Source organism: Camponotus floridanus, unplaced genomic scaffold, assembly GCF_003227725.1.
Source record: "Camponotus floridanus strain SB8 unplaced genomic scaffold, Cflo_v7.5 scaffold100, whole genome shotgun sequence".
Classification (NCBI taxonomy): domain Eukaryota; kingdom Metazoa; phylum Arthropoda; class Insecta; order Hymenoptera; family Formicidae; genus Camponotus; species Camponotus floridanus.
In genome coordinates, this window is record NW_020229216.1 from 241,948 (window position 1) to 267,672 (window position 25,725).

Consider the following 25,725-nt stretch of genomic DNA (forward strand, 5'->3'; position numbering starts at 1 on the left):
GCTTTAAAATACACCGCGCTTTTGTGAAAAGAAAATTGGCGTCGAAATACATCGCAAACGTTGATTCTATTCTCGGTAGCGTAATGAAAAACGAATGTATATTCGTGATTTTAATTTACATTCTTAATTAAACACAAGCTTGTCAGAGTACGTTGAACGTTTACAATATATTTGAAGGTGTTTCGCACACGAGATACATATTATGTATTCTTTCTCAAAGAGAAGCACTTATTTTTAATAAAAAAAACAGTGCGATATTAAATATTTATATAAAGAAAATTTTACATTGCATTACACAAGAATTCTTTAAACTAAAACATTTCAGTTGGAAACAAAATTTTTTAATAAATTTATATAATATAATTAATTTTTATAATTAATTTTCTTTCAATAAAAAATTTAATTTCAATTTATTAAATAGATTTTTTAAATACTTAAAAATTCAATCAACAGTAAATTTATCTTCTTTCTGGAATTTTCACTTTGTGCAAATTAGACTACTACAAGTTAATAAAAGTTTACAGAGGGACAGAGTGTACATTATTAAAATTGAATAATTGAAATGTTTTTCTCTCGCCGTTGAACCTCAAAGTATTAGCATATAAGCCGCTTTGCGGAATTATCTTTCGTCGTAATCTTTCTATCTTTCTTCAATTGTTCAACTATTTCTTTCCTACAAGCGCGTATTCTGACGTGCCATAAATATTTAATAGTCTTTAAAGTAAGAATGTTTAACTTTTTTCACGATGCATTTTTGAGAATGGCGAGAAAAGAATGCTTACATAAAATCTGGTTTGATTTACCTTTACAGTTATACACTTTTATAATTGTTTACTTATCGTTAGATCGGAAAACAGCTTGTACTATAAGTACAGCTTCAAGTATATACGCGATCAACGTATAATATATCCTACGAAACAAGAAACATGATATATCTTAAATTTTGAATCTGTTATAGTTTTGCATTTGTTTTTATTTGTTGACGTTAGCAAATATAAATAAATATTAATAAACCTTCACTTATGAATGAAAAATTATAGGATAAGAGGGAAATTTCAGTGGAATAATTTGTATGTTCAATTGTAATAAAAAATTATTCTAAAATTTGCGGCCTTCAATATTTAATTAATGCATTTTATTTCAAATAGGCTGACACGGATTATTATAGTGACGGGCATTTAAGTCGTTTATTTTGAAATATAAAATCTTGAGCCATAGCCTTTATTATGAGGGATCAATACCTTTTTCTAAAGCAATTTTCCATATTTCTTCTTGTGTCGATAACTGCGTCGGTGTACACCGTGACTATACCGTTTGTCTTGCAGCGTGTTATAAAACGCTCGACGGTTTTTATCGACCTCCTTCTTATTCCGATCGTATCGCATACCGTGGCAAGCAAGAAAAACTTTGAGCGTAAAAAGGATTCTGGGCCGAGAACGGGAGAAGGGAAGTGACGTTGCTGCGTGCAAACTTCCGAGGAATAAATACGAGATTTATGAGGAGGGGGATTCGACACTCTGCGAAGTAGTTTCCACTTTTTGTCAATTGCGATACGTCCACCAAGTCATGCTGCACGAGAACTCGATTCGAATGCAGACACAAGAATTGGCAAAATTATCCAACTAAAAACTCACTTATAAAATTGTGTCATTAAAGAGAAAAGAAATATATTTAAATTTTGTAAAATAAAATTCCTTTAATTCGTACAAAAATAAAGTAATGAATTTTAACTACATTTCTATTAATTTTCACAATAATTTCAAATATAAATCGTGTGACATATATGCATCGAAGGTACAATGATGTCACTGATGCCATATATTCATATTAAATGCAATCAAAATATTCAAAACAATTTAATTTTGTTCATTCTTTAAATTACAAGTGTATAATTAATTATTAAATACAATTATTATGATAAGAAAGAGCAATTTTGTTCGCATTTAAAATGTTTGCATTAAAAAAAATGATACAATCTTCTCTGTTCAGGTGCTTTCCTAAGGTATATTCTTAAGCAATGTATACGCAACTCCTAGGAAGATAAGAGCAGTCTTAGCTGTTTGTACCTCTTTTTACGGCGCGTAAGAAGCAACGCGCCGCAACAAAGAGTATTACGCGTAACGAACTATTCTAGTTTCCAGTGCATACGTGATGAAGGCAGGGCAAGAACAGCTAAGGTATATCCCTTTTTCTACCCGCGCTTTTATTTTTTCGCCAGTTTTCTTTGCGCTTAAACGAGTGCGGGAATTAAAGCTTGAGAGGCCTTCGTTTCACTGCATACGCGTTGCATTTAATGTCTTTTACTTTAACTTTAATTAAAAACAAATGAGTCTCTTAGCTGAAAGAGCCGCCTCATTACATTTGGATTTCGTATGCTATATTAAATATTAGATACATTTGAAAAGACGCGGAGCGAAAATTTTTTCAGATGTAAAATGAAGAATAATTATAAAAATAAAATTTTAATAGTTTCCATCAAAATTCTTGATAAATTATCTGTAATTATTTTTAATATTTCTATCGCGAATAATAGTCGCAAATATATAATAATTATAAATAAGTTGCGATTTTGCATAACTCCGTCATCACATCGCATTTTTGTCTAACGTACACAGAAAAAATATAATTCTACTGTCAAGAAAAACGATTACTCAATTTATTTTTCTTTTTTTAAGTAATAGTTTTCTTCAACAAAGAATATGATAATAGTCTTAAAATATTATATATTCATCACAAGTATTAGAAAATCTCATTATCATGTACTTAAAAGAAAAATTTATTTTCTCTTCAAGAATATTGTAAAGTTGTATCAAAGAATAATCAAATTTACTTTACGTCAACTCTTGTAATAAGCAAACCAAATTTTTGTTTTAATTTAATATTCTTGACTAAAATACTGCACTTACTAAAATTCAGAATATATTCAATTAAATTTAATATTTGTGGTCAACTTGTGATATATTCTCCTCCTCCTCCTCCTCCTCCTCCTCCTCCTCCTCCTCCTCCTCCCCTCCTCCTCCTCCTCCTCCCCCCCCTCTCTCTCTTTCTCCGTGTAGTTTGTGCTTCTTTGTTTTCGCTTATAATGAGATAATCGATACAACTGCAGTCGAGTACGAGTCGTTAAAAGCAATTGTATTATCTTGTTACCTGTAAGAACCATTCGGTTAATTTTTACTGCAAATTATCTTCTCGCGATTATGGCAGCGAATAAAACGATGTGTCATGAAACGTTGCATCTCGAAATATATTATTGCGAATAGTATATTGACTGACTGATCTATCACTTTGAGAATACATATTCGATATTACGATGCATCTCTGAGCATGCGGGTAAGGTAAACCGTTTATATATTCCTTGTGCGTACAGGAGTCTGACTGCATAATCTTACAATCAGATGTATCGGATTACGAACGAGCTTACATGACGTAAGCGCTTTAGGAGATGTAGGTCAAACTTCGATCCCAAAATTTTTTAATATCTTCAATTTATTTGGGGGGACATAATATTTCGTTTATAGGCTGAATTTTAAACTTGAAGCAAGCTTTCGCAAACGCGTGTTTGAAAGGCGATAAAATGAGATTACATATGTATATTTGATATTTTTTATAATAATCTTATTGTAATATATTTTATCCACACACACATCAAGGGAGATTTATATCCCTAATTTTTTTAAAATAAATGACATTTTTATTACAGCTATCGCTACTTTTTAATTCAAGATAATGAGTTTTCACATTAATAACATTGTTATTATCATTGAAAATGAATGAGATTGATGGAATAAAAGTGAGTAGAGCACTGTCTGCGCTGAAAATTTCAAGTTGAGCAAATTTACATTGGTGAGATTGTAAGAGTTTCCGGTGCGTATTGGACTTGTTTAAACGCGATGGATGAATTATTCGTAGAGCTTTTAATGGGAAGTCATTACGCGCGAATGTGTCGTACTTCATGCGCAAATTTTATTTCATTGTATTTGCAATTATGCGATAATAATTAATTGAAAACAATTGTTTCGATTTTGGACAAGCATCATAAATGAGCGAGCGAACTCTTGTTTTAATTATAACATTAATTAATTAATTTATCACTGACAAAAATGAGATATAAATTGCAAAAAATTATATTAGAAAAACATATATTCGTTTGGTTTAATATATTGGACGTATAATGTTGAAAATTCATAACGTTTTACATACATCACTGATTCGAATGATATTGCAATCTGGTTTATTTGATTTTGTTTAAATTGAAAATATATTTTCAGTTCATATTTGATATTTTCTATTTGTAATAGGTAAAAAGCCACATATTTAATGTACGGTTCTACAGGAATAACAGTTATTTCGAAATAATTAATTTGAAATCCCACAATAAAAAGACATTAAAAAGTCAGTGTGAATGATATTAAAAAATTAGAGTGAATAAATGTTTCTTGTTTTTTTTTTTGAACGAGTAATTTCCGTAAGCTTTTAAATCATGAACCCCATCGACTTGATTTGAAAAACGATGGAATAAATGATGAAATAATATTTGGTACTCTTTAAGTAAGGTTTAAGGAAAGTTGCGTTTAATTCTATACATGCTCTGAAAAAAATAGTAACTTTTACAAGATATTATTTTCTGTTAACTGGATTGTTAATTATTGTTAATGAAGAGAAAAAAATAAAATATCTATTATGATTTAAAGTGCGATAAAATTATTTAATTATATGGATTACATTTATTTAGAACGTATATGCATATATATATATATTTGCATTTTACATGCATATCAATAATATAAACATATATTATATTTAGATGAAGATGAATATCAATATGTGATCTTGTATTGAAACAAATTTATAGAGAAGAACATATTAAATTATAAAACTGTATATATTATACATAAAAAAATATAAAAAAACAAAGAAAATATGCCAAATGTGATTTATTCTTTACATTTTTACGATCCATTTTTTTATTGCGTTGCAATGAAATGATACAGAAAATTGCATTATATTTAATAGCAATTGTGCGCAATAAGTGACCATAAAGCTAACATCATCACATTTCTATAAATTGGAAAATGGGAAATTCATAACATTGTGCGGGTCTAAAAAGATTGAAAAAATATAATGACATACAGCATTATGCCTCTGGCATTAGCGTGCACTGGTGCATATTAAAGGCTTTCGTGTATTATTTTATATTAGTATACGTAATCACAATAGTAAGATAATCAATAGCACAAGTTATTATTATTGTTATTTCTATTAAATAACAATAATATATATAATATATATATAATATCTAGTAATATTGATTATCTTGCTATTCTATTAATTATTCTAATACTATTATAAATTTGTGTATACGATAGCCTTTAATATGCACCGGTGCATATTATATTCAACAATGAATATTATATACTTAAATACGTTGATGACGTTGAAAAAGCTTGGCGCAATTTATTTTATATATATATATTTTTTTATATATAAAAATATAGTATTTTATTTATGAAAGATATAAATTTTTAAGTTTTTTAAAATTTTCTTTTCCACAATAACATTTTTTTCTCTATTTATATTATTATATGCATAAACTATTTTCTCTCGTTGTTTGATTATTTGAATTTAATGTTATTTATTTCTCTTTTTTTCATTATATATATGTATATAATGAATATTTATTATAATATTCTATAATATAAAGGTATTTTTGTACGCATTCTTTTTGTTTAATTAATTAATTAAATAAAACAAAAATATATATGTAAAAAAACAAACATATATTGTTAGGATACATTCAGGAACAAGGATAACAATACCTTCATGTTAAAAATAAATAAAAAATATATCCGTAATGTCAGACAGATATCTGAAAAGTTTAAGATTGAATTGTAACATATTCTACATTACCTTGTATCTAGCACTGGCAGATAATAATCGATCTTCCCCGAGATTTAGAATTGTCACTCGCAAAAATGCCCGTCTAAGGGGATTTATGGCTCGTAATGCGATGTAACAACATTCATTACATGGACGACGCAATAACGGAAGGAAACCGAGGTGCGTCGCTCAGTATTGCACGCCTGGCGAACATTGCAATTGCTAAACTGCGACAGAGAATTGCAGTCAGCAATAACAGTCTCTCTCCGGCGTCCTTTGGTCATGTAAATCCGCCTATCTAGTAATGTTGGGAATATAGGCATTGCGATATCGTCGTATTGCATTGTCTGAGAACGAGGAGGGAGTATCCGGTTTCTATACTCGCGTAACTTGGCGCACCGTATCGTGATCACTGCTGCAGCTTTCAATGTCTCCGTATTTGAGAGTCGCTTCGGTCTTACTGCTCCGATCATATGAAAATGATTTAATATCTTTATAAGCTCTTTTGTTTCACGAATAAAAAGAGAAAGAGAGAGAGAGAGAGAAAATGGAAAGAGAGAAAGAAATTAGAAGATGTGTATAATTATTAAGAAAAAAAAATATATATGTAATATTTTAATATTTTATTAAATTAAATACGTATTAATATTTTAATATTTTATTAAATTAATATTATAATATTTTAATATTTTATTAAAATTATATAAAATTATAAAACATATACAAAATATGTAAAATTGTATATTATAATATACGAGCTATAATACATATAAAAATTTTCTACAGGTCGATTCTTTAACTTACAAATTAATTATTAATTTTATATTTAAAAAGACTAAAATTGTGTTCCACAATATAAATATATTTTTAGATTTTTGCACATTTGATATCTGAACAATGATAGTATAATCGATTATTTCGGAGTGATATTTAATATCTGTTTTCTTTTATTTCATATGATTATTTTTAGTAATTCGAGCTGTGACAGATTCATCTAACTTAAATTATCGATATAAAATGTTTGAAAAATTTTCTCTTCTAAATTATTCTGTGAATCAATTTCTGCTGAATTTCTGCCGGTTTCAAACAGTGATGAAACATCATACCCCCATGTTCCAGGCAAATTTTCCTAGTTTTCTGTAATTTTCCGCGTATTGCCTCAAAGCGATCGGCTGTTTTGGTAATTTCATACCATGAACATGTACGTTATGCGAAACTCTCAAATATCCGAGGATTCTATCGAACTGGGCTTCCAATTTGCCTTTCGCTTTAACGTGCTCTATTTATAGGATAGGCTCGAATTCTCTTCCCATTCGAGCTCTTTATCTCGCAACTGTTTTTTATCGGTCAAACTGTTCTCTAATTTCCCGTTGACAGTAAGATAATACTGTTTTGAAACAGTAGATCCAACGATTCGTGCGAGATCGCTTCGGATGTTATAACAATTTTTCGTTTGTCGTTCGCTTTCGATATATATCGATAATTCGTCGCAAAAAGCGAATTTCGAAATATACGTATGTATTATATGTTTTACTGACATTGATTTTAAGCGAGTTAGATTAATTCTTCTTATTAAATAAAGAAATATTCAATATTTTACTATCGGTATTAAATATTCAATATTTTACTATCGGTATTAAAAATAAATTCCGTTTGCGTTACTGATATTTCCGTAAGTTGGAGTTATTTGTAGCAAAATGGGTAATGTTATTTTTCGACATAATATTTCTTTTGCTTATTACGGAGCGATGATAGAAAGAAATACTTTGGATAAACGAATAAAAATAGGATATTATTTTATCATAAATTCTGCGGTATAGAAATATTGTGGATATAAACGAATAAAAATAGGATATTATTTTGTCATAAATTCTACGATATAGATATTTCACCGTAATGCAATCACAGTATGTTATTGTCGGAGCAATCTTGTTATACATTTTTGCTTGTATCAGCTTCTCTTGCTTTTTTCTTTCTTTCCTTTATCTAAGATGCGGTGCATTATCTGGTAATGCATCAGAATTTGAATTTTTATATCTCTGATTTTATAGCTAGTGCATGTTTGAACATTTATAGCACGTGTGATAAAATGCTTGGAGAAAACTTAGCATTTTTCGATTGCTAAAAAAGAATCTCCTATCGTATAAAAGATAGGAAGATATCAAGAATACTTTTTAAGACTTTTTTAAACAGATATAAAAATCTCGTATTCTCTTTTTTACGAAAGATTCGAAAGCATGTTGTTTGCTTCGACAGTGATGTCTCGACAATGATTCATGAAAACTTGCTCAAATGTAATTTTTTTCATATTTTCATATTTATTCATCATTATATTATAATAACATTAACCATTTATATTTACATTTTAATTATTACATAATAATAAATTACATAAAATACATTATATAAAATATTGTACGATAATATTGAGGCCAAAATATAATCTTTTACCGTTAATATATATATTACAGTAATTAATAAGTCAATGTTGAAAGCTTTGAATGTTTATAAATTACGCTTCGCTCGGTGAACTTCTTCACTCGGAGTCAAAAGCTGATAAATAACCACCTACCTATCTGGGACGCGTCTCACATCAGTGAACGATGGGAGAACTTATACCGACGAGCGAATCAAGGAGAATCGGCGCGGAAATCTACGGGCCAATGGAGGATCCAATGCAAGGTGGCTGGCTTGCTCGGCTCCAGTCATGTAGGACCGTCGCGCTGGAAAACTCGCTCTTCTCTTCGAAGTTGCCCGACTATGGGAGTCATCGGCCGGGATCCCGAAATCCGGACGTTCTTCCTACCATTTTAATCGGTAACGGGGACACGTGCGAGAGCGTGTACGTGCTGTTACCGTGAGCTAAACTATTGGCCGTATATCGGTGCATCCCATTGGTCTTTCTCCAAAGTCCCGAATCTCGTGAATCACGCGATGGAATTTCTGCCCGAGGAAAACTTTGTCGGCATCTTCTCTGTCTTCCCTTCCCTATCCGCGCTTTTCTTCCTTCCTAATAAGCTGTAATACGCTTTCGCGCTTCCGTGTCGATGATGCGTAATGTACTGTTTAAAATCAGGAATTTAGCGAAGCATCATATCTCTAATCAAATTTAATAGAGGGATAATTTATGTGCATTTAAAATTTACAATTCATATAATTATAAATAAGCGCTAAAAAATTTAAATTATTTTATAAATAACAAGATCTTATTTTTTATATTATTATTTCATATAATTTATTTATTATGTATTAAAATTAGAATATTGCATCATTAAAATGCAAAAATGTTTGAGCAAGTTTTCTTAGATTATTGAATAGATAAAAGTATTAAATAATTAGCTAGAATGTCGTTGATGAAGTGAACAATATACTTGCAAATTTTTCATTGCGTGAGAAAAATCTGTTTTAAAACTTGAAAATTTCGTGTTTTTTTTTCAAGAGAGTCCATGAAAATAACTTTATTTAATTTTATATTTTACTTATCTGTAACTTTCTCTTAACGAATAAAACTAATTATTTATAGATATTTCAATAATTGTGATTGAAAAAAAAATAATATTAAAGAGATTTATCTTTAAGGAATATTTTTAAGGAATTATTTTTTGATATTTTGTGTTATGCTGCAAAATATTTATAGCTCTCAGAGAACCTTGCATATAAAATAAAAGAAATTTTTAAATACTCTTATATAAAATTTGAAATCAATTTTAAAAAGAGAATAAATATGAAGCTAAAATTATTATTTACCTAAAATTACTTCTGCCAGCTGCAATAATTTAATGGCTTTAGATTGTAGGCGGAAGCGCGTATGTTCTACTGTAAAATACGGAATATATATATATATATATATATATAGACCATGGCGGGAAACATGGTGGAGATTGGCCATATTTGTGAAAGCAACGCTTGTCAAATACAATATCCCGATTTCGACGGTGATGGAAAATGCGTTTATCAGCAACTGTGTTTTGTATCTTTGAATGCGTTTCCGGTTGTATAGATTGACTGCGGCAGATTTCATATTCACGACACGGTTGCAACTTGGCGAAAAGCGAAGCTTTTATTTCACGGGCTACGCCAGGTGATACTATCGCCGGGATATGTATGAATAGCTCTATCTGTCTTTCTCATTCTCTCGTATGTAGAATCATAAATGGAATATGTTGTTTCGTTGTTCGTGTATATTATACCTTACGCGATATCTCATCGATACTTCGATACTACGATGCATCGGTGTAACTGGCATTCATTCTTTTCGCATTGTGTCACAAAAATATTCTTTTTCGTATTGTGTAACAAAAATATTCCTTTTATGATTTACGCAATTTTTGTAGTCTATTTATGCAATTCATGGCGAATCAACTTTGTTGCTGAAATATTATTATATCATTAATTCCATCTTGAGGAATGACGCTGTAGATAAAAAAATTATTATACGGATTTCATTTAATATTTCAGTTTTTATTTGAAATATATCTATACACACACAAATATGTATGAAGATAAACAAATATCTGTACGATAATAATATTATTAATTTAATAATAGGTTGGTACTCTTCTGCTGAAAAGTTTTTTTTAACTCCATCATATATTTTCTTCAAGGAAAATATTATTGTCTGAATTTAAAATATGGATATTCAGTTAATATTTTCTATATTTATACTAATGTTTATATTTTAGTATTAATATGAAATATATATGCGTGCTGAATAAAACAAATAGAATAAATATAAAAATGAAGCGTCTGATTTTATTAAACTTTTAAGCCTTTAATGCTTTATATAGCACGATGATGGAACAAAGCTACATTTTATCTTTATTTGCATGTTATGCGAAAATGTCGAAAATAATCCGCAATATTATGAATTTAAATATTCCCGTTATTATTGTAATGGCTTGAAAGAGATATAAAATCAGCTTATCATAAATTAAGCGAATATACATATACTTTACGGAGGTCGATAAATCAGCATTTTAGTTTCAAATTTTTTGGGCAAATATAATCTCCAACTATTTAAAAAATATCACGCCAAATTTATGATAATTTTGTGAAATTGCATATTTACGCGCTGGTTTCTACGGCAACAAATTATTTTCTTAATTACTTCGAATCGACGCGGCCATAATGTTCGTAAATTTACGTATTAAAACAACAGAATACTTTACGACCCTATAAAAAGCGTTCTTCTGAAATGATCGTACAATTAATGTCTAAACCAACCGCTTAATCTTCGATTCCTCGACATGACGTTAATCCTTCTTCAGAAATTGCGAAAAGATCCTGAAATAAATTCGGTGGGAGAAAAAATAATGAAAATGAAACGAAAATAAAAATGTCTCAGGATATATTTGTAGGATAACGTTAAATGCTTGAAAGAAAATGCGTGCTTGATGGAAATTAATTAAGAAAATTCCGATGATTATTAACATGTCAGTGACGTCAGATAAGGAAGTGATTTAATTCTGCGAATAATGAATATTTTCTAGATAATATCATGAGAATAATTTAGCAATAACGATATCTTTATGAAAGAATTTTAATTGTCAAATTATATATTGCATTATTATTTTAGAAAAAATTTAATAAAATAAGTTAGGTCAATAAAAGAAATAATTTTCTATATCAAGTATACTTGATAACTTTAACAATGGGCTGGCGAGCTCTTTAAATATCCTGAACTATTGGCAAATTTATCGATCTTTGATAAGGGAAGGAACATATTGCAGCGTCGACTCGACCCGAACATCTTGAGAGTATACCTTGCATACATCCGTTGACCGCCATCAAAGCTCGATGTTGCCAGCGGTGCAGATGCATGCATCAGCATCTGTCAACGCTTAGTGCTTGGCCAATAAAGTATTCTCCAATATCTCGGTACACGAATATCTGCATCCACCGATACGCTGCCTTGCATGGCATGCATGGCACATGGCGATGCATAACCAAGGTTTCAGGATTTTCATGAACTAAAATTTATCAAAGAATGATTTACAAGACGATTTCGAAGTTTTAACAAAATGTGATTTAAAGATAACTTAATGTTAAATTCTTGCATACTAAAGATTTACAATTTATATGTAATTTATCGGAAATTTCTTTATAATCGGAAGTTCTTTTATAAAAAAAGAGGTACAAATTTTTAGAAAATTTATAATAATTACATAGTATAAGATTATATATAAAATCGCATATTATCATATATATATATATATGATATAATAATAACATAATATTATAATTTTTTTAAACATATATTTATATGTATATATCTTCTTAGAAGATTAGGATATTCTTTTTGTGTATATAAATTTATTGAATTTTATTTTTTTTATAAAATATACCAGCAGTATATATTTCCAAAATATCTCTGAGTAACAAATAATTTGTTTTATCATGTTTTTGTGCAATGTGATTAAAATATTTTTATCGTTAATCGCGATCATATTTTATCTATACGAATGACATGATGCGAGAAACATAACAATAATCATTTTCTTGTTTTTGCATTTTTTGATGGATCGATATATTACATCAGTATATTATATAAAAAAATAAATGTAGTAAATTTAATAAATTCAATCTATCAATTTATAATTTTAAATTTGGGCGTGTAATTTAAGTATTTTATCAAATGAAACGCAAAACAGAAATTATAAAAATAATAAAATTATATTTCTAATAATAACAATAATAATAACAACAAATTATAATAATTTTATTTTTTATATTTAAAAAGGATAGGAAGTAGTGTAATAATTAAACCGATAATAATAATAATAATAATAATTTGTTTATATAATAATATATAAGTTTATAATATATAATTCTTTAGAATTTAAAATTAGATAAAAAATCTATATACATAAATTTTATAGATAGATGACAGAAACGAGAATATACCAGTATTTACAACGGCAATAAGTCGATTAACATCCGATGGAATATCGACTTCCCCGTAGGAGGACTCATATCTCTCGTTATCGGAAACATAAAAATATTTCCCGAAAATATACACGCCAATAACGAAGAATTATTGGAGGAATATGAGCGTGCTTTTACGTCGCGTAATAAGCAATGCACTTTGTAATGTATCGCATCTCTTTCATTATCGGCATTTTACGTTTACGATCGTAAGTGTAATTTCCAAATTTAAGTGTTGCTCTAAATCTCAAAAAGAATATATAATTCCATAACAAACACATTGACCATTGTCTATAAATAATAAAATGTAAGGTGTCTAATAACGCATCGTTTTGAAGCATTCTTGACTTGATTACACACTTTGAACTTAAATTTTTAATCATAAAAATAAACATAAATTCTTTATGCTATATTCTTATATAATTGTGGATAATGTACGATAATTTCTGAAAATTTTTAAATGAAATGTAGTTTTCATTTTTTCGCTATCATGTGTGTTAGAGTCCGAAGTAACGTACATGTTTCTTTCATTACAAGTTTTAAATCTGCCATTTATCGGACAATGTGTAGCTCGCGATGCACTTGCTCGGACAGCTTTTCGTCTCCGTTCACCATTATTTCCCTCGCCCGGAGCTTTCACCGATCTTCACGATCGGACCTCGAAGTTTCCCTCTCTTGGAACTGTGAAATATGCAGCCCAGGGCAAGTACGTGCCAAAACTCCTTTGTTTTGCGCTAGTTAAAAGTTGGTGCCGGTCCAGAGATAAGAGGATAAAGAGGGATCGCGCAGCCGAGGAGGAAACCGGAGAGAGGATGGAATTCCGAGGAAAGGAAAGCGCGATGAGAAGATCCGGACTCCTGGGTATCGAAGGACGACAAGCTGGGAAAACGGGAGAAAGAAGAGAAAGGGAAGGGGTTAGTTGCGCCGAGAGTATTATTTTTATCTCCCCCGGGTCCAACGGCCTCCCCTTCCTCGTATCCTTTTTCTCGCGTCCCTTTCCCCGAACAAAGAACCGTCGCGAGCCAAGCCAAGTGTAGCTTCCCCGCCGCCCCTCTGTCGCAAAAGTATCCCGTCGAGAATCGATAGGTTTGAGATGCGAGAATTATGTGCCGCAGTAATTCCCTAGTGCGATGACTTAAGCATAGCGAGCAACCGTGCCGACCTTTACGCTCCTGTAACTTTATCTCGCACAGCCGCATATCTGGCGATTTTCGAGGATGTGCCGAGGCTGACTGCGACGTGCAATTTGTCGTCGTGCATCGCTAATTTGCGATTCAAATATGCAATCTTGATTGCATGAAAATTTACTTGTGTGTATGGTACCTGCTTCCTACATTATCGTCATTAAATTATTTACCTTTTGCTATTATAATTTCCATAATTGTTATATGTTCCAACTGTTATATGTATTAAATTTGAGATTATTTGTTGTGTGATGCGTAATTTTAGAATTAAATGGAAGGAAAGTGGCATAAAAATAATGGCGGTTTTGTAAGTTTGCTTACAATTTCTTCAAAAATTTGGAAACATTATTTATCCCAATTTGCAATTCTAATGTCGCGAAATATATTTTCGACATTTATATTCTACATTACCATATTTCAAAATTTAACGAAGAATTTGCATATGATATTCTTCGAATCTTTTAATAAATAGGTGAGATGCGGAAGAATGAAACTGAGGAGCAAAGCCTTTCTGCAAAGCCGCTCTGCAAATCTTTCCCAGTGGGAAATTCGACATCGTTCGTGCATTCGTTGATGCTCTGGACGCTTCTCCAAAATCCTGCATTTACGAAATACTAGTCCAAGTTTTCGTCGATAAAGCTTTGTGAGAATCGCGTAGGAAGCTTGCAAAAAAAAACTTGTCCGATGGAATGTGTCGTGCGCCATTTGTCGCGTAACAGACGCCACCGTAGATCTCGCCGTGTCGCATGCTTAACATTTCGCAGGATATAGCTTACTCCTTAATCCTTTTGTACTCGGTCTGGCTGAACCAGACCGCGAAACACTTGCAGTGGTCGGGATGCTATTTTCATCTTTTTGCAAATATAAAAGAAAAAATTGGAGCAGCTTACGCGCTAATTTATATGCAAGAGACACAAGAGAAAATTGTGTAATATATGTTATTACAAAAATGTGTGTTGTTTTGTTACATTATCATTTTATGCAAATTAATATAAATTAATAACATCATTAAGCGATGATTTTGTTCATGTCTAGATGTTATCTATTATTTATTCGTAATATTTGTGAAATATTTTTTCGGATGTTTGACTTTAACATCGATTGGTCTATTTTAGTTTTATTTTTTGTATAACTTTAGTACAAATTATAATTAAAAATAACATGTTAAATTACACAAAATTGAAAGGATATATCAATTAATTGTTATTATTTGTTTAGCTTTTGAAATTATTTTTCACTATCATATTTTTTAAAGAAAATTTGTGTGTCAGATTTAAATATCATTTTCTCAAAATTAAAAGGACATATGAATTGAGGAAATTTTTACACTAAAAAAATTGTATTCTCAACTTAAGTTGAGAATACAATTTTTTCAGTGTATTATTTTTTTAGCCTTTGACATGATTTTTGATTATCATGTTTTTTAAAGAAAATTTGTGTTGTGTCAGATTTAAATATAATTTTCTCTCATATAATCAGATATGAAAAAATTAAGCTTTGAACACATATTACAAGTTTGTGTAACAAAAAAAAGTAAATTTAATAAACATTAGTAAGAGCAGAAGATTCGCAAAATTATAAATACAAATGAAAATAAGACTTGCATTGATGTGCTATTGTATGCAGCAAGGTTTTATATTAATTTTATCAAATTTTAATAAGTTACATTAGATATATTCTACCAAAATTCCGATTTAGAAATAAATCGTGAATAATGTTGCGAATTCTTGGGAGATAGGGCTTAGAAATTCTTCAAATGAGATCTTGCATCGGAGAACGCAAGTTGATAACTTTCACGATGGAGTTTCCGTACGGCCGATTTCCCGGGCACATCCTTTACCTTGTTCGCAAAGCGTCCAAGCGTGATAGCCTTGCATTATTCCACCGATTTCCATGATGGTAATGTCTCTTAAAGAATGCCCGGCAATCTTCCACAACAGTGACACCAGGCGTACGTTGTTACGGATACACTTTTCATTTTTTAGACGCGACGCGCAGTGTATATCATCGATTTCACATTACTGAATATATGGTGCATTATAAATTTTTCATCTTCCAAACCGCTCTTTCCGGCAAAATCCGCTGTATGAATATTTTACCGCCCGAAATATTCCCGAAATATTTGAAGCATCATCGAAGTTCAAAAGCTTTTAATTTAGTTATTCCCTTTAAGTTCGCTCTTTTCGGAATTTTGATATAATTATATAAAAATTTAATAAATAATTATATAAAAATATAATTGATTAAAAATATAAATTAAGTGAAAATTAGCACACATATTTTAAGAAAAAGAATTAAGATAATACATGTCAAATGACATGTCAAATTATATTACTATTTCTAAATACATTAGTTACTTCAAATTGTTTACGAATAAATGTACAATCATGCTAGATGAATATTACGAAAAAATGCCATTAAATAGATTTTCACGAGCGCGTATCGCGCGCATATTGCACAGGTATATACGAGAGTGATACGTATGGGACGTAACGCACTTTAAAAGAGGGACACGCAAACATTTAAATGGTTAACGTAGAAATTGGATTGTCCAATATGGACACACTTTTGTTTATAGTCGACACGATGTTCGAGAATCATACAATCGGTGAGTATAAGTTGTTCGTGCGTTTAATGACACACCGATACAAGGTATGTCTATTCGTTTATAGTGATTCACTTAGTAAAATGGATTTAACAATTTTCAAAAACACCGTTTTATTGTCTATACGGACAAAACGGCATCGTACGTTTTCTAATTTTCACGCGGTATATCGATTTTTATTGTTTCAATTTTAGCTGAATTCGATTGTGGGAAACTGCACTTCAAAAGATAAAAATGAATGATAAAAGATGTGGGAAAAACAATTTTTTGATTAATCCAAAATTGATTTTTTTTTTAAAGAAAATTAAAATATTAATATTTTAAATCTAAGCAAATGGAAAAAATATGTAAGGTATTTGTGTATATATGCGTAAATACAAATGTTTATGAGAAATTATTATTTGACATCAATTTAGCGAAATATAATATCGAAATTTGAAACATTAGATAGATAGATAGATAGATGATAAATTAATTGTGAAGAATTCATGAAAAATAATGTTTTAACATGTGACTTTTTTTGTTAAGGAAGGAGATCACAACTTTTGAATTAATATAAATTTTTTTTAAATATATTAACCTAATTTTGCTTTTAGTTTGAAATTTTCGAAGGTTCTTTTCAAAGCTGTTCTTGCCATTAATTCAAATTTTTTACATTGACTCTCATTTCGTTGCGCGTTTCTATCACCTGCTTTACAGCAAATACTGTCTGAGGTAGTAAATCTATCAGTCAGTCTTCTTTATCGATCTATTGTCCTAGATAGAACCGGAGTTCCACTTTCAGTTCGTTTTTTTCTCACAGAATTTCTTCCTTTCTTCTGATCTGGCTGTGTTTCACTGTGTATTACGGATTCTAATTCACCTTTTTCAATTGTCAAACTTCGATCACCCGACTTATTTGCTCAGTCTTTCATGTGATTCGATCCTTTGCCATTAGTTCTTTTCTTTTTTTTCCTTTTGCTCTAGAAGGAAAGTAATTTAAACCTTCATTACGTAGCATTTATATGAAAACAGCTCATGTATTTTGTTATTATATAATCAATTATATAATTAATTATGTTTACCTTCTTTCCGATGCCTTTATGCTGCAGTAATACTTTTACAGTAATGTATTACTTGAAGGAAGGAAAACATTTTATCGTCGAATAAATATATTTATCAGAGAATAAATTTATTTCTTTTATCTCCCGTTTCAATAAATATTATGCAATGTTTGCTAATTTTGTGCACAATCGCTGCAACTTATTATTCGTTCATTCGAAGCAATTATTAATCTACAAATTCTACAGCATAATGCTGTTGAAATTGGCTGATGGGGACAAGATAAAGTCTCGTTTGAAAAACGAGAAATAATGAGACGGAGTTTCGACGTGGAGTTCGAATGACAGAGGAGACAAAAAGTAAAGATGGCTTCGATCATAATTAATTGCTCGTAGTCTGACGTAAAATGGATGATTATCACAATGCTGCCTGATCCCCTCTGTGCCGTATCTTTCGGGCGAGTGCTTTAATTTTTCCTTCTCTCTTTGTGCCGGCTGCCGGAAACCGGTATACCACGCTGTTTATCACCGAGTCACAAATTAGGTTTCCGTTTGTATGGGACACGGAGATGACTGTCGAAGTAATTCGGACCTACCAAGATGTCGTAGTGGAAATAGAGCGGTATTTTCAGTACGGGACAAAAGGAAGGAGAGAACGAGCTCTTCTTTGTTTGAGGGCATCATGTTCAAAGGATTCGAAAGAGAAAATTGTCTCCTCCTTTTTGCCTCGTTTCGGAACGATGTCGTATACTGCAAGGAAAATCTTTATAAAGTTTGCCGCAGACGTTCGTTGAGGAATGGAATTGAGCAGACGATTCACGTCGGAATATCGTACGTCAGTCGTATTGATATTTTTTAACAAAACATCTTTGCGTTCTGCGCTGTCTCATTTTTTTTTACGATTCTTTACTTCTCTGTCTCTTAGTCACGGAGTTATCAAAGTAGAATTTTATGTTAATTAACGTTAGCGTAACGTTAACATAAATTTACACGGGTCCTGCTTCGAATATTATTGCTGCATCAAATTACATTTAATTAATGCTTTATACATACATCAAAATAAAAATTTAAAATATATTTTACATTCATTTACTTCTGTTCTACGGAAGTGGAAAACATTTTTTAATATAAAAATTAAGCTGTGATAGATAATTTTAATTAGTAAGCTTCCTTTATAGTTACTAATTAAAATTATAGTCAGCAAACCAAAAGTAAGGTGATAATTACCGCAGCTTTGCGAGGAGAGTAGTTAATTCCACGTGGTCGATTCGCCGTCCAGATTCGATTAATTTCACGTGACAGTGACTTCAGAAACGGTTCTCGCGTCTATTGTCATTTCCGAAGTCTTGCGAATTTAATTCACAAGATTATCTTATCTACTGCCCAAGGAATTGAATATCAAAATTAGATCTCGTAAATTGAGGCAATATTTGTTAGATAATTAAGGATTGAAAGTTCTCTTGGAAAACTTTCGTCTAAATAATGAGATTCATATTAATACTATGTTTTCTTATTTTTTATTTTAATTTCTTTTATTTGATAGCGTTTTTCTAATTATATTGTGATATTAATAATATGTTATTTTTTCGCATTTATTAATTTATCTAAAATAGCTTTTAAGTATAAATATTTAGCTTGTATGTATTAATATTAAATTGAATGCTTTATTTTGAATTTTATTTTTATTATTTTATTATTTTATTATTTTATTATGGTATTAATATTAAATTGAATGCTTTATTTTGAATTTTATTTTTTTTATTTTATTATATTTTTTATTATTATTTTATTTACTGCCATATTATAGAAAGTTTATATTTTCTTTTTGTAACTTTTACTCGATATGATGACATTTAATACATATTTTACGAAATACGTGAACAAAATTCTATATAAATGTTCATAAAAAACGTTGCATTACCGATCATATGTTTAATGATGATTTAAATTGTTATTCGAGAATTGTGTGTGTGTATGTTTTTATTAATGATGGTTTATTTTTTACAGGTAAGTGTCCACACCGTATCAACTCATCAAAATAATACATCTTGGGTGAGTTAAATTAAAATTCATTAAAATCATTAAAAAATATTAAAAATCATTAAAAATCATTAAAAAAAAGCAAATAATTTGCACGAGATAGACGTACGAGACATTCATAGTAAGTTTTTAATATTTCGCAAAATGTGTAACATTGATATAAGCGTAATGATATAAGTGTGTATGGGACATTCATCTAATATACAGAGCAATTGCGTTCATCATCGCAATATGCGGTGTATCGCGCTTGCGTTCCGCCGTCTGTCTCTCCCCTTGTATTTTATTCGAATGTCTCATTAAAGTCGGACGAGAGATGCAATCATCCCGATCGGTCGCTACGGAACGCTTCCGGGCGTTCTAGTTCGCGAGCTACGACGATACCGCGGCGGTTGCGATGCGGTGAACCAATTCGTCGGGAAGATCCATATTCGAGAAAAGAGAGCGATCTCGATTCGCACACCTGCCGCGCTCGTCTCTTCGTCTCATCGTCGGATGCACTGAATAGAATTCGCAGAGATGGTTTTGCATTCGCGCTCATCCCAATCCACCCCGCGAAGCGTCCTCGAAGCATCGTCGACGGGGATATCGACTTTCTATGCATCGCTACGTGTACGTATTTTGCATTCGCTTGAAATCAACTCGCGAAACGTGACCGACGCTAATAAGAGGATTACTCGATTGGTCGGTGAAAATTTTATCTTGAGTTGACACTTTATAAATGTCAACTCGGAATAAAATTTTAAGTGTCATGGTAAAATTTGTCACGCGGTCATCTTTTTTAATATTTCTTTACAAACAATTGGAAGAATTAAGTTTTAAAGAGCTTTATAATTTTTAGTTTAATATTTCGGCATTATTTAAAAATGTGGAAAAAATTCAAAACTTATATATATATTGCAATAAATAGTAATTTCTCTTGGTGTATATTTGTGTTAAGATTTTTCAGCCTGAATACATGAGAATAAATACAAAGATACATAAAAATATAAGACACTTTCCTATGAAAGAAAATCAAAATTATTTTATTCTCTTTAATAACGCGAGTAATAATCACGTCTGATAATTAAGAGCCTTTAATTAAGAGATGATAATTAAGAGCAATATATTTCTTATGTACGATCTCAACTTTATTGAAGGTAAATCAAAATCAACACGAGGTCGGCTCTCAAAATATTTACGTTACGCGTACACAAACATCTCTTACATAGTATGTAATGAAACTTTGACAGTGGTACAAGATGCATACGGAGATGTTCCCTGGAGAAAAGTTACCCCAGAAGGGTATTTGTCTACCTGCGTCTGACGCCGAGGTAAATTGAGATATCGATTTGCAATTTGGCACGTGGTTCCGATCGCCGGGGAATACCGCCCGCGGCCGACCGTGCAACCAATCGCGACTGATTGGTTCCTGATCTTCCGATCCGGCGACGTGTAACAGGACGATTTCTTTGCTGACCTATCTTGTCTTCTTAACTCGAGTCCTTCGAGATTCCCCTGTCCGCGGGGAGATACATGTGTCTTATCACGTTAAATGTCACGTGAGAATTTTTCGGTGATCTCAATTAACCCCCTAAATACGTGCAGGGCTCTCCTTAAGGATGTTTTGTATGTACAATTCCAGCAAAAAGTAGCTGAAAATCAATATTGACGAATATATCCACTATTGATGTATTTTGAGTATGAGAAATTGCGTGGAATAATTATAATTTGATCTTAGATACAGTGCATTTTTAAATATTTATTGCGTTTTTACTGAAATATTCCGAATTTTGTTAATCGAAATGATTAACTTTTGGCAGAGAATTTCGCCTTGTGTCAGATACATGGCTAATTTCATTGAATTATATTTAATATCTTTTTAACCAGTTAATACTTGTATAATATTATTTGACCAAATATTTCCTCTGTATCTAAACTTTTGCAAATTTTAAACAAATTCTGAATATTATTTCCATTGTATTTCATTTGGATCGACATGGTTATACGTTTCCCATGTTAATTCGGTGCAAATTAAAATCCTTATAACTCGTGAACGCCTTAGTGAATCGATTTAAAAATTGTACTGAAGATTCTAAACATATGTAATGACATTCTGTACAATTTTCATTAAATTCTCAATATTTTGAAAATAGGTACAAAACATCCTTAACGAAGCAAATTAATAATAGGCTACCATTTTTTATATATAAGTAAATAGGTTTTTTAATATTTTTACTCATCATACATTTGCATTTTCAAATTTATATAAAGATTAAAAAATTAATGCGTGCATTAATTTACAAAACAAGTATACTTAAGAAATGTACATATTTATTTTGCACGTATATAATTCGAGCTCGAGTATCTGAAATTTTTATTTACTTTACTACTCTGTGCTCTCTTTCTTTTTCCCCCTCTAGAGGGGAGAGAGGAAATTAATTAAATGTATGTCTGGTCGCTAACGAAGAATACGTCGAGATGTATCACCGTAACCGGTAAGAACCTCGACGTACGTTCTACTAATTATTGCGTTTTGGTGGAACGAGCCTCGCGTGATGAACGAGCAATTCTCGTCCGGCGCCTCCGTTTCTGTTTTTCGCTATTAATTGCGCGGCTACGTCGACGACAGATATAAATCAGGCCTTAATCACTGCCGAGGATCGCGAGCAACCGCGCGCTTTTACGTGCAACGACATGACGTACGTGATTACGTAAACGTCCGGGTTCTTTTATCTTTCTTTCCTCTTCCCCTCCTTTTTTTTTTTTAATAACAATTGCTGGTCGCACGGCAGTAGCGACCGGCGCTATCAATTTTGCGGTAGCCAGCTGCCCGCGAAGATCACGGCTTTCGTATTTTCAGACTTTACAAGACTTTTTGCGGCAGCGCATTAGCGCGGGATTTCTGTACTCGCGTTGGATTAAAGCTCATCGATCTTGGAATTTCGCGCATCTTTTTGCAGCACGCGGTCGTCATAATCATATTTTGCACGATAATCTTTCCCGCGTATTATTCGCGTCCCAGCAACATTTCCGATCTGCCTTTTCAATCGTAAATAATAGGGCGCGATCGATTCAAGAAACGACAAGATTATTAATCTTGCTATCTATACATGTTTACACGCACACATATGTTTAATATAGCGATACGGGCTATATTTTGCTATTAATAAATAGTCAATTTAATCGAGCGCACGTAACGTAATCCTCGCTGCAAAATGCGACATATACATTTTCCCTCTTACTTTACTTGGTCTGCCATATTTTCGAGAGGGACATTTTCGCGAAATCGGGTCACATCGCTATTGTGTCCCGACGAATCATCGCGCTCCGGTACCGCGTGACTTAATTGCGCCACACATTACTATAATAAAGCCAATGGCGCTTTAATTACTAGAGAACACAAAGGGTCATTCTAGGGCTCCGAGCTAGCTGCGGATTAATTGCGCTGAACTCTAGACAGGATCAAGATAAATCACACCTTAATATCGAGAGCTACGGATAACTAGTACATTGTCGAGCATATTGTAAGGATGATTGTACGGGCGACAATATCTAAGTACATTGGAGCAAAATGCAAAATTTGGAGGTTTAATAATAATTTCATTCAATAATAATAGATATATACATTTTCTTTATTTATTAATCTATCTAAAGTTAAAGTAAATGATAAATAAAATGTTGCATGATTCAAAGTACAACATGTATCCATAAATTGAGAGAGAGATAACGGTACTTTATATTTTTAAAAAACACATACGTTTTGTGTTTAAAAAAGATGGAAAAATTTATCTTTATTGCGTAGACCGCAAATCTGAAAGAGTTAAGGCACATTTTTCGTCTTGCGATGACAGGACACGTATGCATGCAAAGTTGGATACCGCACATTAGCATTTATCAAGATTTAGTTGGAGAAACACCTTCTCTCTGAAAGCGGTTGTTTTAAGAAAACCGTCGCGTATCATAACTCTATTTTAATTAATCCACGTACATAAATGCTTGCGTGTTTTCTACTCATTGTGTCGTGGAGCATATCTCACGTTTTTACTTTAATAACGGAGACTAATCCAACCGTGTGTAAGATTTACTCGTTTTACTAGAGATAGTCAACATACTTAATTAAAGGATTAATATGATAACTTGATTATGTAATAATGTATGTAAAGTTATATTTAAATTGAGTACTTAAAATATTAAAAATATAGTGCAAAAATTTTGTTTCGAAATCATTTTCGAGTGTTTAAAAAATTATTCTTTATTTATATATATTATGCTATTGTAAAATAAAATTTCTTAATATTCTTTTTTACTTGCAAACACGTTAAGGATGCTTTGTATGTACAATCCCAGCAAAAAGTAGCTGAAAATCAATATTGACGAATATATCCACTTTTGATGTATTTTGAGTATGAGAAATTGCGTGGAATAATTATAATTTGATCTTAGCTACAGTGCAGAGATGTATTTTTTAATATTTATTGCGTTTTTACTAAAATATTCCGAATTTTTTAAATCAAAATCATTAACTTTTGGCAGAGAATTTCGCCTTGTGTCAGATACATGGCCAATTTCATTGAATTATATTTAATATATCTTTTTAACCTGTTAGTGTTTGTATAATATTATTTGACCAAATATTTCCTCTGTATCTAAACTACACTATTGAATATTTTAAACAAATTTTGAATATTATTTCCATGTGTTTCTGTCATTTCATTGAATTATATTTAATATTTTTTTAACTAGTTAATATTTGTATAATATTATTTGACCAAATATTTCCTCTGTATCTAAACTGCACTTTTGCAAATTTTAAACAAATTCTGAATATTATTTCCATGTATTTTTGTCATTTGAATAGACGAGGTTATACGTTTTCCATAAGAACACATGTTAATTCGCTGCAAATTAAAATCCTTATAATTCGTGAACGCCTGAATCGATTTAAAAATTGTACTGAAGATTCTAAACATATGTGAGGATATTCTGTACAATTTTCATTAAATTCTCAATATTTTGAAAATAGGTAAAAGAGGTCCTCAAAGAGATGAATGTCTTTGAAATGAAGAAGTAAATACATGAAAAGCAGGAAAGCATGTAATTCTGCTTTTCATTTACTTTTCAAGTCTCATATATATATATATATATATATATATATATATATATACACACATATATATAATGCTTGTACCAACTTCTACGCTATAAAGATATTAAGCCAATTTCGTCTCTATGCGGGCAGCATCTGCGTTTGCAGACGTCTTAGTGGAATTGGTTAGACTCCATTAAAAAGAAGTCCCGGCAGAGTGTTACTTTGACGTTTACATCCGTATCGCGCGTACCCTTTCCGCGCTTTCAGCAGTGAGTGATACGCATGTCGCGTGGACTTCTACCGGAAACGAAACACCCGTCGGATGTATATATGGCGCGCGATTACAAGATTTTTCTCTCTCACGTTTCCGTCGCGCCCAGGGCGGCCAGGGAGAAAGCCCGGATAAGTTGATTTTCTCATTCGTTCCGAGCGAAATACCGTGCGAACAATGAAAATCTAGACCTCATCATGCCGGTGTTGATGATGCAGCTTTAATGGAAAAGCTATAAGCGAGAGAGACCTGGTCTTTCCGTGACTCGTTTGACAAATGTGAAAACTGCAACGATGACGACGAGAGGAATCCGTTTTTCTTTTACCAGGATTTGCATATCATTTCATATATTTGTCATTTTTACCTAGATTCTCTCCGACAATGTATGCAGTGCATCCATTATGCTTGCACGAAATATCGAACAAGAGGAGACTGATAAAATATCGAGAACAAAGATCTACCGCGGGATACGTGAATCGATGGCTCTGCGATTTCACATACGCGATTGAAACTGCAATGAAGTCATTCTGAAAACTTTACGATTGTTTACGTACACGGACGTTGTCAACATATTTTGATAAATATTGAACAATAGAAATATCGTCGATAGAAATATCGTTGCGGTAAAGTAAATAGATACATTTGATCATGTAACAAAATAAATTCTTTTAAAAATTACTCCGTTGAATATAAAAAAATATCGATGTATGAGTTAA

At 31.3% G+C, this 25,725-nt stretch overlaps 1 protein-coding gene across 6 annotated transcripts in view; it reads left to right on the forward strand.

Annotated features, from left to right (window-relative positions):
- LOC105257952 (venom dipeptidyl peptidase 4) overlaps positions 1-25,725 on the forward strand; it is a 317,166-nt gene that overhangs the window by 93,692 nt on the left and 197,749 nt on the right. For 3 of the 6 annotated variants that reach the window (XM_011268913.3, XM_011268910.3, XM_011268912.3), the window contains exon 3: positions 19,638-19,682. The exons of the other annotated variants lie outside the window; for them this stretch is intronic. In XM_011268913.3, coding sequence (XP_011267215.1) covers positions 19,638-19,682 — 45 coding nt within the window. The remainder of the gene's footprint in view (positions 1-19,637; positions 19,683-25,725) is intronic. 6 annotated transcript variants of the gene reach the window in all.